This window comes from Lathyrus oleraceus, chromosome 5, assembly GCF_024323335.1.
Source record: "Lathyrus oleraceus cultivar Zhongwan6 chromosome 5, CAAS_Psat_ZW6_1.0, whole genome shotgun sequence".
NCBI lineage: Eukaryota > Viridiplantae > Streptophyta > Magnoliopsida > Fabales > Fabaceae > Lathyrus > Lathyrus oleraceus.
Window position 1 is genome coordinate 151621415 of NC_066583.1, and position 14348 is coordinate 151635762.

The 14348-nt window shown below is 39.5% G+C and overlaps 1 protein-coding gene across 1 annotated transcript; it reads right to left on the reverse strand.

The window, feature by feature from the left end:
• Nucleotides 1–1336: 1336 nt before the first annotated feature.
• LOC127079357 (uncharacterized) lies at nt 1337–2218 on the reverse strand. Its single transcript, XM_051019751.1, has 2 exons — nt 1671–2218; nt 1337–1562 (listed from the first exon to the last, which is right to left on the reverse strand). Exons 1-2 carry the CDS (start codon nt 2216–2218, stop codon nt 1337–1339), a joined length of 774 nt encoding a protein of 257 aa, XP_050875708.1.
• Nucleotides 2219–14348: the final 12130 nt, after the last annotated feature.

Below are 14348 nucleotides of genomic sequence, written 5' to 3' on the forward strand. Positions count from 1 at the left end.
TTTTCATGTTCATCGTTGGTCTTTCGAACATTGCCTCCTGGCTTTCAGCAGAACCATTGTTCAGCATAAAATAGCATATTGGTTGGTGCAAAGCCATTTCTTCAGCGTCAGCATTATCCACCGACCCTTCGACTTCAATCACACACTTGTATTCTTGTGGTAGGATTGACACCATGTTGACCAGGATGTCGAGGCTTGCTTCAAATTCTGAATTGAAGTCATCAGTCACTTCATCAGAACATTTTTCAGTTGGTCGACGGACGTACTCTCTTATTCGTTCCTTTGCCGCTGTGTCAACTTTCACAACAATTTTCTTCCTAGTATTCGCCTCGCTGGTCATGCCTCTTGCAGCTTCTCTTTCTGCTTGTTTTCGTCTCTGAAAACGTCTCCATTGAGTCCTCGTCATGGGATTCATTCCCAAATAGTTTTCAGAGACATGAGTCCTCTTTTCAGACTTAAATTCACGCCTGTAGTTAACTGCTAGACCTCCTCTAGCATCAGCAGCAACCCCTTGTGGGGTGTCTTGTCTTCCCTGAGGCTTGATCCAAGTACCTCTAGGAGCACTTGCCGACGGCACGAAGCTTTTAGGCCTTGTTGGGTTATTTCCCACAGCCTTTTTTGAGCCTCTTTCATTCTGGTAACCCCTGGTTGGCACATTCCTTTTGCTTTTACCCAGTTGCAGCTTCTGGAAATTCTCTGCTGCCATTTTGTCGGTGACAACACCACACCTTGGGTACAGGCACACCTGTGAACTCTTGTTCTTGCAACGATACAGAAAATCCACCAAGTCCTCATCAGCCCTTGGGTAAACTTCAGCTATATCGACATCTGGGCTTTCCCCAGTTTGCTCCAGCATGTTGGCCTCATCATATTCGCTGATCTCGACCATGTTGATCTCGACTGGCTCTACGAACAGGGCTTCCTCCTGGTAAAGAGGATCATCGTCGATCTTTATTCTGCGGCCAGCAAATTTCAGCCTGCCTTCTTGAATCGCTTTCTGAACCAAATCCCTGAAAAGGTAATAATTAGAGGTGTTATGACCAAGATAGTTATGATATTTACAAAACCCTCTTTTCTGTCTTTGTTCCAACGGTGGTATTTTAGTACCAGGAGGTACCACCATCTGCCCATCTTTGACCAACAAGTCAAAAATTTCCTCACATTTCGACACGTCGAAAGTATAAGTTTTCGAAGGGAATTTTGGGTTGTTTTTTACAGGTTTTTTTCCTTGCGCAGGCAGCAATGATTGACACTCATAGGCGGACCCTGGCTTTAGTTCAGCCACGTCGATTTCTAATTCGGTCGATGAAGCATAATCGGCATCACGTATTGGGTTTCACGCATCGTATTCGACAAACGCTACCTTTTCTTTCTTAGCCCTATTGTGCCTAACTTTTTCTAGCCTTAGTCGTTCTAGATGTCGGACTCTATCAGCCTGTTGTGACATACTTTTCAAAAAAGTTGGATCTATCTTCTTCCTAATGGAATAATCTAAACCTCCTGCGGCCATTTGAACTAGTTCACGTTCTGGCACTTGCGTAAAGCACCTAGCTTTTAAGGACCTAAAACGATTCAGATAATCATTTATACTTTCAGCAAACCTTCTCTTAATACTAGACATTTCTGCCAAACTAATTTTGGAGTGTCCTTCGTAAAACTGTTCATTGAACTTCTTTTCTAATTTGGCCCATGAGTCGATTGAACTTGGGGCCAACGAAGTAAACCATGTGAAGGCAGCCTTGGTCAGAGAGGAGGGGAAGTTTTTTACTCTTAAACATTCATTATGAGCTAAATCCCCTGACTCTGTTAAGTATCTGGCGACGTGCTCTATTGTCGATTCACCAGACTCTCCCCCAAATTTAGTGTACTTAGGCACTCTCGTCCCTCTAGGCGCCTCAACTTGGAGAATAAATTCAGCTAACGGGGAAGCGTATAATGGCCTTTGTAATGTAGCACCCATGCCATTTCTATCCATAATCCTTTCGACAATAGTTGTCAAATTATTTTCCACTGCTAGGTCTTCTTGTCGATGTTGGTCGACAATTTGATCAGCATCCTGGTATCGGTTAACCATTACCATCTGGTTACATCCCGTGACTCCTGATTCGACGCCTTGATGTTGAAGGGGTCTAATGATTTGTCCTTCGTGGACTGTCTCCTCCTCTGCTGCCCCTATCTCTATCTGCCGAGGAACAGTCGGTCTAATCATTGGCGTCATCTGTCGGGCCGGTGCCCCCAGAAAATTGCACAAGCGTGTCAATTGGTTCGCCACCTTCCTATTTGTTTCAGCAGATTCGTGTATTAGTGGATTAAAGATTGTGCCCATCTGGTTGGTCAACATGTTAACCAATTCATGGTTACTATCGTCCATTTGTTGTCTCAACACCGCTACTGAAGTGTTCGACAGCGGCATGGTTATGTTCTGAGTAGTGTTCCTTATGTTGCCCCCTTGTGCTGATCCTTGCAAGGGAGGATTTGTATCTGAAAATAGTGTTGCACTGGATGTCGACTGATATCCTGGGATTAAGGAATATGACATTCCATAAAGCGGATCTGTGGTGCCAAAGCGAGGCACATAAGGTCTGAACGTCGTTATCGTTGATCCTGAACCCCCCGGTGGAAGCTGAGGAATTGATGTTCCAACCGCACCCGTAGACGACATGGTTAGGGTTGCACTTGTCATTGGTGGCAAAGTGGCAACCTGTGAGACTACTGTTTCCGTATTGGATAAAGTTCCTCGTGGAACTTCATCAGTGTTAGTTTCTGACATTTTCATACTACTTCGTGGCTTACTATATAGCTTTCCACTTCGAAGTTTCATGCAATTTCGCAACTGCTCTAGCACCGTCCCACTAGGCGTGCCATTTTGTTTACTGTGGAAATTGGTAAACAACCGCTGGTCCTCCCTAGGCTTTAAAATGAAGGATTACTTGCAGGATCGACCACATGATCTTAGGACATGTGCTAGTTCAAGTGAGGCTTGTCCAAACTTCGACAGAATGACTTTGTGAAGAACGGCTCCTAACAAAGTGTCGAACAAGCGTAGGGTTTTTCCACACGAACGGTTTTAGATAATGTTATCTCCTATAGGTGACTCGTGACCGACAACGCTATAACATTCAAATGAGGTATACGACGAACACACTTTTGGTGAACTCTATTATCGTAATAGAATCAGTGTCGACAGCGTAAACGACAACGTAAAATGATAACTCAAAAGTAAAAGAAATTAAGATAAAATGTTCAACGGGAACAATTGAAAAGTAGGGAAGTTGCATTGAAATAAATGTGGTGATTCACGTACATAGCACTCTAAAAGAAACTCTTGCTTCCTCGCGCTGGGAATGGGAAGTTTTCTTACAAGTGATTTCGTAGTACAAAGTGAACACCCCGAGCCCCTTGTGGGACACTCCTATTTATACTAAAATAGAGGAAACTACTCATAAGCTAAACTCCTAGAAACTAGCAGATGTTATGTCACACGATCTGCACAACCGTTGCACCCCTGTCTTGCTAACTGCTCCACATTATGGCGCTCTTATTCCTTTTGAAACTGTTGTTTATTTTAAATTTCAAATTTCTCCCGCCCAGACGTTAGGGCGATGTTGTCTTCTGCATATTGACGACAATTCTTTAAGTCCCAAACCTTGCGTTGGTCGACAGAATGGCCTGTCGATGAGGCCACCTTCCCCCGTCGGCTTCATCCTTTGATTTTTGTTTTTTCTACTCTTGCTTGCCTCCAACGTCTCTTCCTCCTTTGATGGGGTATGACCCCCACATTCATAGGACTCCTTCATTAATTACGCTTTCAGCATGACTTAGAGATTTTTCGTGGTAACAGTGACATAAAATTCTGAAATTGTTGGGATAAATATTCACGGAAATTGTCACTTCTTAAGGTATGGATAGACACACCGAATTGAGTTCTTATTTCTTGATAGAATTGTTCAAAAATAAAAAATAATTCAGATTTATTCTTCATTAAAAATAACCACGTGCAACGTAAAAAATCATCAATAAAGGTGACAAAATACCTAGACTCAAGAGTAGAGACAGTATGCGAGGGAACCCAAACATCGGTGTGAACTAAAGCAAAAGGGGACGAAGCTCCTTTATTGACTCGATTGGGAAACTGACCTCGAGTGTGTTTCCCTAGCTGACACGACTCACAATGTAAATTAGATACCTTTGACAAATTTGGCACGAAGTTATGTAGTTTGGAAAGAGTGGGATGATCTAACTGAGCATGGATAGTGAGTGGAGAATATTTGGCTGAGCATGTTTGAGATGACACTGAGAGATAATAAAGGCCTTGAGACTCACATCCGACACCAATCGTCTGTCCCGAACTCTGATCCTGCAGGGTAATATTATTGTTAGTGAAGGTGACATTACAATCAAGAGAACGAGTTAAACGACTGACTAAAAGTAAATTAAATGGACAATTAGGTACTTAGAGGACAGAAGTAACCGAGAAAGAAGGTAGAATTTGAACAGTACCAATCCCTTCAGATCGGGTTTGAGAACCATTGGCAGAAGTTATAGTAGGTAAGAAATCGGATGTAGAGAGAGAAGAGAAAAGATTTTTATTACCAGTAACATGATTAGACGCACCAGAATCAAGGATCCAAGATCCAAGAGAAGATGATTGAGAGAGACAAGAAAATGAATTACTAGTGTGTGCTATCGAAGCAGTAGAATCTAAGTTCTGATAATTCTGATACCACCTTAGGAAATCAACGTGGTTTGGCGTAAAGTTATGAGGAGTATCTGTAGCGGGGTATTCGTTACCATTAGAGATATTGATTAAATCCAAGGTAAATCATACAAGTCGAGTCGCCACCGCACTTCTATTTATCCAAAGGAATGGTTAGAAAGCGAACAAAAACCTAATAGTTTTAACAAAAACTAGTAAAAGAAACAGAGATCTGGATAAGGGGGTTGGTTATGTAATGGGAAGGTGTTAGGCACCAAAAACATCCTAGGTACTCCTAGGGAGCCCTTTTCATACTTGTTGCAAAGGTTGTTGTTTTTTGTGAAAATTTTGTTTGTGCAAACATGATTGAAGAGATGAGAAGAGAATATACAAGTTATTTACATTTTGTGTTTGGATGGATAAACCCATTGCCTACGTACCATCTTATAAAAAGATTAGGATCAAAACCTCGTATTTCGGGGTAAAAATCTCAAAAAAACAAGTTGGTGAATTGATTGGTCCAAAAGCCTTAAGGTCTTTTGTTATCAAAGGGAGAAAACTCAACCAAACCACAAATCCACCATGTGAGGATAACTTCAACATGCTAGTGAGGGGTTAACCCTATAATAAGCATGGAAGACTCATTGTCCATCACTAAGGATATAGGTGAGTATTACATCTACCACAAAGATAACTCAAACCTAATAGCTAAAGGTTATGGAAAATTTGATTAAGAAAGTGGCCATTGGAACCACAAAAAGACATTTGAATGGATTATATTTACCAATTAGAAGTATATACAAAATAGTCAAAGTTGACTTAAGGATTCAATTCAAAATAAGTATTGTGAAAAGAAGGTTTGAAAATCAAAATCATAAGGCTTAGGTTTCTAATGTTGAAAACAAAGGTTAAATGTTTGCACAAAGAGTGTTGGCTTGGGTTAGAGTGGAGAGATGAAGAAGAAAGGCTAAGTCCTAAGTAAAACAAAAAGAGAAGGGAAGAAGAATCAAAACCACAATGGAGTTCCTCTCTTGAGATCATATAAATGATCCAAGTAGCTCCCATCCTTTGGAATAAGCAACCACAAAGCATAAGCAATCAAACAAGTCTCTTAAAAGATCCTCAATGTATCTTGTATCTTCCACTTGGATGAACATGGCAATGGTCCTCCAATGAAGCTCAAATGGAAACTCCTAGCACAATAGCACACACATCAAAAGTTCCATGAAGTAAAATAAGAATGGACAAGAGAGAGTTTAGAGATTTGGTCCTTCTAATCCATCTTCATCATTAAGGTCCATTTACTCCAACTTGCATAAGGAAAGTCCTAGAATTTAAGTCCAATTCTCCATTTCTTTGCATAGGGAAAGTCCTAGAAACTAAGTCCATTTCTTTGCATTTGGTTCACAACAATCAAAACAAAACACAAGCATAATAATATATACACAATTATGTGCTCAAGTGAGCAAAAGGCAAATGGCATTAACATAAACATGTGCTCAAGTGAGCAAAGAGAAAAGCAAATGGATAATATGTGCAAGAATAGTAAATTGCATAAAAGTAAAGAGCAAAAAGTAAATGTTAATTGTCAATAGTTAGTGTTAATAGTTAGTGTGCCATAAGGCAAATTTAGCGCTATGTTAAGCAATCGTAATTGGACTTATGTAGAAGTCACAACTATCTGAGGCCGGTCAATAATAATGTAGGCAATAAACACAAGTTAGGAGTCTTGATTAGTGAACCAAGTCCCAAAAACTTGCCATGCCAAAAAGAAAAATGAGAATTGATCTTGTATTGGTTTAAGCCTTTTGCATGATTTAAAAGACAACCTATCCTTAATGCAAAGCCATTCACTTGATAACTTGATCAAGATGAATTAGATTTGAATCAAGGAAGATTAAATCTCCCTAAACAATGCTAACTTATCAACCTTCAACTCATTGATCAAAAAGAAAAGAAATAGAAGAAGAAGAAGGAGAAGATGGATAAGAGAAATGGAAATGGCAAAATTAAAGTGCATTAAATGAAATACAATGTACAATCCTCATATGTTGACCAATAACATTGAAAGTCAAGGTCAAACAATCAAAAACAGAAGTGAGATGAAGATTAGAAGTCAAGAAATGAATAAACTATTTTTGGCATTTTTTAATATTTAAAATAAACTTGAATTAAAAATAAATGGAAAGGTCAAACTTCAAAATTACTTCAAATCAACCTTGAAAGGTCCAAGTAATTTATCCTAAGTTCAACAAGGTCAAACAAAGTTTGACAAAAAATTTCAGCATTTTTAAAAGTCAGAAACTATTTTTAATCAATTAAAAATGAATAAAAAATAACCTAATTGAACTAAAATCTCAAATAAATCTCAAATCAATTAAAAAGTTGATGAGAATATTTTTCATAGATCCATCATCATTCAAATAGGTTAGGAAAATATTTTTGTATTTTTTGAATATCAAAAACTATTTAAAATGAATTAAAAATAACCAGAAAAGAGAAAATTCACAAAAAATATCAAATGACAAAATAAAAATAATTAAAAATCAGAAATAGAAACTAGAAATTATTTGGGAAACAATGCAATTGGTCCCATAATTTTTGGATAAAAAATGAAAGAGATATTGATTTTTGAAATAAAATGGAATTTAAGAAAATAAAATGGAATTAAAACAGAAAATAGAAATTGGAAAAACGAGAGCCCTTGGATCTGAGCTCATTAATTGAGCTGGCAGATCCAACTATCCAGAGGCGCGCGCTCATGGAACACCAAAGTCAATGCAATCACATGGGAAAGAAATAAAAGTCATAACAATCAATGGTCAGGATTCGATCTGGGAATCACATCACACGGCCAGGATTCAAACTGGAAACAGGCGGCCACCGGAGCCACCTTCTTCTCCGGTGAGCCTGTAGATTCCGGCCAATTTTGCAGGTTTTCAATCCTTCATGGAAATGCACGATCCTTATACCAAAATGAAGCTGGGGTGATGTACATCACCCCTGTAACCTTGAATCACACTCAAGATTCCTATAAATTGAGAAATCTGAGGTGGAAGATTCAGGTATACAAAATACAGATCAAGGAAAAGCAAAATTGAAGCTACCACTAGCTTGCCTCTCAAGTGAGGACTTCAGAAAACATTAGATCCAAGCAAAAAGGTCCATGGATGATGAGAATCGAAGAAAATACCAGTTGGAGTGTAAGCTTGAGTTCTGGTAATTTGAGCACGATGCCTTGCTTGCTTTGCTAAAACAGAAGTTCAATGAGATGAATGATGAAGGTTTAGAAGCATGAGATCTAAGAATTCAACCAGATGAAGTTGAATTCTAGATTTGAAAAATTTGAGAGAAATGCAATTGCTTCTTTAATGATGGCTATGGAAAGAATTCTGCAGCATTTCAGGTTGAATTAGGCGTGTGAAATGAATGGAATGAGGTCTCTATTTATAGAGGAAGTGGAAAGGAGAGTGTGATCAATCCGTGTGCATGGCATGTGGAGCTTCATTGCATGGGCTTGCATGATCATGCACAAGGCCCAAAAACAATGCCAAATGAATTCTGAGCATCAGCCAAATGGAATTGGACGTGTGACTTGCAAGGCAATTTCTTGTGTACCAAGATATCAAGTGGATTTCTCATTTGTACCTAAATAATCATCTCTTCGAAAGTACCATTTAGAAAATCCAAACATAGGCATATGGGTAATGGTTGGAAAGGTCTTTGTATAAGGAACAAATTTTATGTTTGACAAAAACTCATTTGAAGTGTGGAAATTTATGAAATTTGAGTTTAAAGTGCAAGGTGCATGATATGTCAAGGCAAGGTTTCTAAATTTGTCCAACTTTCAAGCCCCTCTGTTTTGATAATTCAAGCCTCAAATGGAAAAACCTCCAACATCAAAGTTGTATATCTTATCAAGACAATCAAAATGGACTTAAATTTTGCATCATTTGGAGTTTTGATAAAAGAGTTATGGGCACTTGACGTTGGACTTTTTTGACTTTTAATGCATTTGGTCAAAAAGGACCTATAATGTCTTGCATTATCACATGTATTTCCTTTGAGATTTTGAAATTTTGTTCAACATAACATTTTAATTAGACATATTAAGCTTTCCAATTCATTTTATCCCACCTCAAAATCATAAAAAATGAATGAGTTATGTCCTTGGGAAGTTGACCCACAATTAGGGTTTCAGTCAAAATGACCTATAATGTATTGGAATGGCCTATGGCCTTACAAGCTTCAAATCAATTTTTGATGAACATGAAAGTTGTTCATATTGTCCTTTAGAACATTTTTTATTTTGAAACCATCTCCATTTGACCAACACATAAAAAGTTAGGTCTCAGTGCATTTCAAAATAGTCAGATGAATTGACTGATCAACTTCTCAAGTCCATAACTCATATCTTGATGAATTAATGATTGAGGACACTCAAATAAGTTCAAATATGCATGAAATGATGAATTAAAGAACTTCCCTTGATTGTATTTGACCATGGGCTGAGGTTGCTTCATGAGCAAGGTATTGTGATGCACAGATGAATTAGGGTTTCTCTGAAGAACAAGACCTCAAACCCTTTGACTTGCTTTGATCAAAATGATGAGTTGAGGTACTAGGGAGGCATGTTTGATGGATGAGAGCTTTGGGAACCATTTCCATGCTTGCTATCATCTCCTCTTGACCATGTCTTTGTACCAATGATCTCCTAGAAGCTTTGGACCTTGTGATTGCTCAAGCTACAAAACAAAAGATGTTAATGACATATTTTTGTGCTTTTGGTTAGTAAATAAAATGAGAAAAGAAATTATATACAATTCAAGCATGCTTGGTGATCTCACACCACTTACAAGGAGTCCCACCCAAAGGCAAGGGAACTAAGATGCTTATGATCCTTGAGGCAATGCCAAATGCGATGTTATGATGCCATGAGGGATCTTAGGGACAAAATTGGGGTCTTACAGATGCCCCTATTTAAGGTCATTCTAGCCGGAGAAGTGAAGGTTAAAATCTTCGTCTCGACGGGGTAGAATGGGCTTAAATAATAAGAAAGAGACGAATTTTGGTTCCTAAGAGACCTCATGATGCAGATGTATGCATGAAAATAGTACAAACTCTGTGGGAATATGTGTCCACAAAGAAGTAAAGAAAACGGAGAAATCGACAATCCATAGGAGTAATACACTCACTAGGGAGACAGAGACTCTGGGGACTCTAATGGGGATAAGAAAGAAATGTGTGAGCAGGGCACGACTCAAAGCTTGGGGAACAAAATTCCAAAGGGAGTAAATCCAATGGAAAGACTCGAGCTAACTCGAAGGTGCCCATATTAGGGAATATGCTAATACAACAGAAATTATCCACAATGGATACTTCGGATAAAAATCTGGACTCAGGTGAGGATAATCCACTAAGGGACCTCACTGGGGAAGCAATGGGGTGAGGTATTACCGGTTACTGGGTAATAAGCTCAAAGAGACGTGTGATCTGAACACCGGTATAAGGGTGAGAGAACAACATGCTCGGGAAGAATGAATATCTAAGACCGGTATAAGGGTGAGAGATATCAATCAACCAAATCATCTGAGGAAGACCTAGAAAGGTATATTTCGACTCAGGAAAATCTGACTCCACAGGGGACAAAAAGTCATAATAGGGAGCAGAAGGAAGGAACACCAGGGATACCGGTTACTAGGCATATAATAGGTGACCGACCAAAGCGTGAATTGGGGAATACTCCCAGAACACTCATCATCCAAAAAGAGGGAAAAAAGCAAACTCGATTAAGGGATGAACATTCAATTCCAAAACAGGGATATGAATCTTACTCAACTGGGGAAGAACAAAAGCTTCGACCAAAGAGTGCATGAGATATATTATCTATTACCGTCAAAACATAGATAATACACTCGCACGGAAGATTATCCACAACCGGTTACTGGGTTAATAAAGGATAAATCGACCGACAAAGAGAAAGGCATCGGGATACCGAAACTAGGTATATAATGATGACCAATCAAGGGGAGCAACAAACATTATCGGCAACCGGTATGAAAGAGGACTTGCTGGGGATAAATTGTCTAATCAGAGCAATTATCCAAAAGAAGGAGGGAATATCAATACCGAATATTGGATAATGATAACCATCAAGGAGGGGATTACATCTACCGGATACCAGGTAGAAAACCACGGAAAAGTAATCGTCATCAACTTAGGATGAACAAAAAGGTTAACTCTGCAAAGGAGAGAAAAAAGGGTTTACAACTACCGGTATAGGGGTAGTAAACCACAGACTCCGCCGAGGATAAGATGAATGATTACCGATTACTGAGCAATTATTCATTTATACCATGGGGAAGCATAGGAAACAGTCACAAGAGGCCAATTTAGGATCAAACCAAAGAAGAAAACTGAATCAAGACTCGTCCTAGTGAGGATATAACTCAATAGGGGAACCCATCCCAATATATGTGTTGGGAGGAAGCGAAAACAACCGTCGTCCACGAGGATATAACTCAGTGGGGAATGCAGAAGGAAAGGTAAACACTTTCTGCTTAATGGGCTGACTCTACATATTGAGGGATCATCCACCGACATCTGCTTGGAAATATATTACCAACTAGCAGAGGATAACAAACAAAAGATATATGGCAAAAAAATGCAATATGAATATCCAAATGTTCGAAAATTATATGCACACATGTGTGATGGTTAATGTATGTTGAATGCCGACAAACAGACATTTCTAACACGAACAGGCTCCACAGGAATACAAACATCCGATACTACATCTCAATAGAGAGAGCCAAATCACCAGAGAGTATCCAATCTTCCGGGAATCAGAGATACCAGGAAACAACAAAATCTCTTTAGGGGATGAATCATCAGTCACAGCTGGGGAAAAGAGTTTATCGCACAGGTAGAATCTGCCACATAAGCAACTCTACTGGGGAATCTATCCGAGGGATAAAGGGATTCTGGGGATCAACCACTAACTATCGTAACCACCAAGGAGATCACATATGCTGAGGAGAAAAAGGTTGCTACCCCGCTGAAGGGGAGAGTGGTGAATATCTCAACAAGCATACCACTTAGGGTTCCAGAGGAAGAAAATACAGTCACACCAGGAATATGAACAAATGTCTTACCCTGTTGGAGATCATACCATCCTTGGGAGAGCACTGAGGATCGCCTAAGTATCTTTTGTCATTGTGAATGTTCACTTCGTTTAAAAACAAGTTATGAAAAATTCATTTTTCCAAAACAATGATATTTTCTCAATTAAAAGCATGCAAAACGTTTGTTGAATAGAAACAAATAAGAGTGCAAATAATTGGATAACAGGCTCAAATTTATTTGATGGAATGGTAGTCTGCAAATGGCAAGACTCCATAGATCTTTACAAGTTTGAAATTGGTGATATATATTGGAAAAGGGCTACATTGAACATAATGACCATTTCTCCACCAATTCTGAATTCGATGTATTCAAAGCTTCGGTTGATGAATGAGCAAGAATCTCTGACGGATGACAGATATAGAACAAAGTCTTGTCAGGATGCAGTTACTTGCCAAATCCCTAATTTTTGCCTAGATTGCCCCAGGGTGAGGTGCTCAACCTAGCGAGATACCTATATTCATTTTTTTATGTCTCTAACTTTTGCCTGGATCGCCCTTTCGGGTTTTCAATCCACCGAGATGCTCATTTTTGCCTAAGTCGCCCTTTCGGGTTTTCAACTTAGCGAGCTATTCTGTTTTTTATTTCTAGGCGAAGTATTTCTTGAGTGCATCTGAATTCACAGGACGAGTGAAATCCTCCCCATCCATAGTTGTAAGTATCAACGCACCGCCTGAAAAGGCTCTCTTAACAACATATGGACCTTCATAGTTTGGAGTCCACTTGCCCCTGGAATCGGGCGCAAAAGACAAGACTTTCTTGAGCACAAGGTCACCTTCTCGAAACACACGAGGCTTGACCTTCTTATCAAAAGCTTTCTTCATTCTCTGCTGATATAACTGACCATGGCACATGGCAGTCAATCTCTTCTCTTCAATCAAATTCAGTTGGTCATAACGACTCTGAACCCATTCAGCATCAGTCAACTTGGCTTCCATCAAGACTCTCATTGACGGGATCTCCACCTCTACAGGGAGTACAACCTCCATGCCATAAACAAGAGAGAAAGGGGTTACCCCTGTTGAAGTGCAGACAGATGTACGATATCCATGTAAAGCAAACGGCAACATCTCATGCCAATCCTTATACGTGACAACCATCTTATGGATAATCTTCTTGATGTTCTTATTAGCAGCTTCAACAGCCCCATTCATCTTGGGTCTGTAAGGAGAAGAATTATGGTGCGCAATCTTAAACTCGCTAAACAGTTCTTTCATCATTTTGTTGTTCAAGTTAGATCCATTATCAGTAATGATCTTAGCTGGAACACCATAGCGGCATATGAGTTGATTCTTGATAAACTTCACAACCACCTGCCTGGTCACATTTGCATACGATGCCGCTTCAACCCACTTGGTGAAATAATCAATTGCTACGAGAATAAATCTGTGTCCATTAGACGCTTTTGGCTCTATCATGCCAATCATGTCAACTCCCCACATGGAGAAGGGCCATGGTGATGAAATCACATTCAGAAGTGTCGGAGGAATATGAATCTTATCCGCGTAAATCTGACACTCATGGCATTTCTTCACGTACTTGCAGCAGTCAGACTCCATTGTCAACCAATAGTAGCCTGCTCTCAACATCTTTCTAGCCATGGCATGTCCATTGGAATGAGTACCAAATGAACCCTCATGGACCTCAATCATTAACAGGTCTGCTTCGTGTCTATCCACGCATTTGAGCAGAACCATGTCAAAATTTCTCTTATAAAGTACGTCACCATTGAGGTAGAAACTGCCTGACAATATCCTCAAAGTCTTCCTATCTTTTACAGATGCCCCAGGCGGGTAAATTTGGTTCTGAAGAAAGCACTTGATGTCATAATACCATGGCTTATCATCTTTCACCTCTTCTACTGCAAATACATGTGCTGGTTTGTCCAAGCGCATCACAGTGATATTGGGGACTTCATTCCAAAGTTTTACCACAATCATCGAAGCTAACGTAGCAAGATCATCTGCCATCCGATTCTCATCTCGAGGAATATGATGGAAGTCAGCCTCAGTAAAGAACGTTGAAATCCTCCTCGCATAATCTCTATATGGAATGAGACCAGGCTGATTCGTTTCCCATTCACCCTTAATCTGATTAACAACGAGGGCCGAATCACCATATACATCAAGATGCTTGACCCTTAGATCAATGCATTCCTCCAATCCCATAATACAGGCCTCATACTCAGCCATATTATTCGTGCATTTGAAAGTTAGCCTTGCTGTAAAAGGAATATGTGTGCCCTGAGGAGTAATAATCACTGCCCTAATACCATTTCCATACTGATTTACAGCATCATCAAATACCATACTCCATCTGGAACCAGGCTCTGGCCCTTCATCGAGTGTAGGCTCATCGCAATCTTTCACTTTCAAATACAGAATTTCCTCATCCGGGAAGTCATACTGAACTGACTGATAATCTTCAATAGGCTGATGTGCCAAATGGTCAGCCAAGATACTACCTTTAA

What these genes read in the sequence shown, in the direction of transcription:
- LOC127079357 (XM_051019751.1), bottom strand. Translation starts at nt 2,218, where the DNA reads ATGACGCCAATGATTAGACCGACTGTTCCTCGGCAGATAGAGATAGGG. An exon ending in TGGGCCAAATTAGAAAAGAA is followed by an intron (nt 1,563 to 1,670) that starts GTTCAATGAACA and finishes GAATCGTTTTAG; the next exon opens with GTCCTTAAAAGCTAGGTGCT.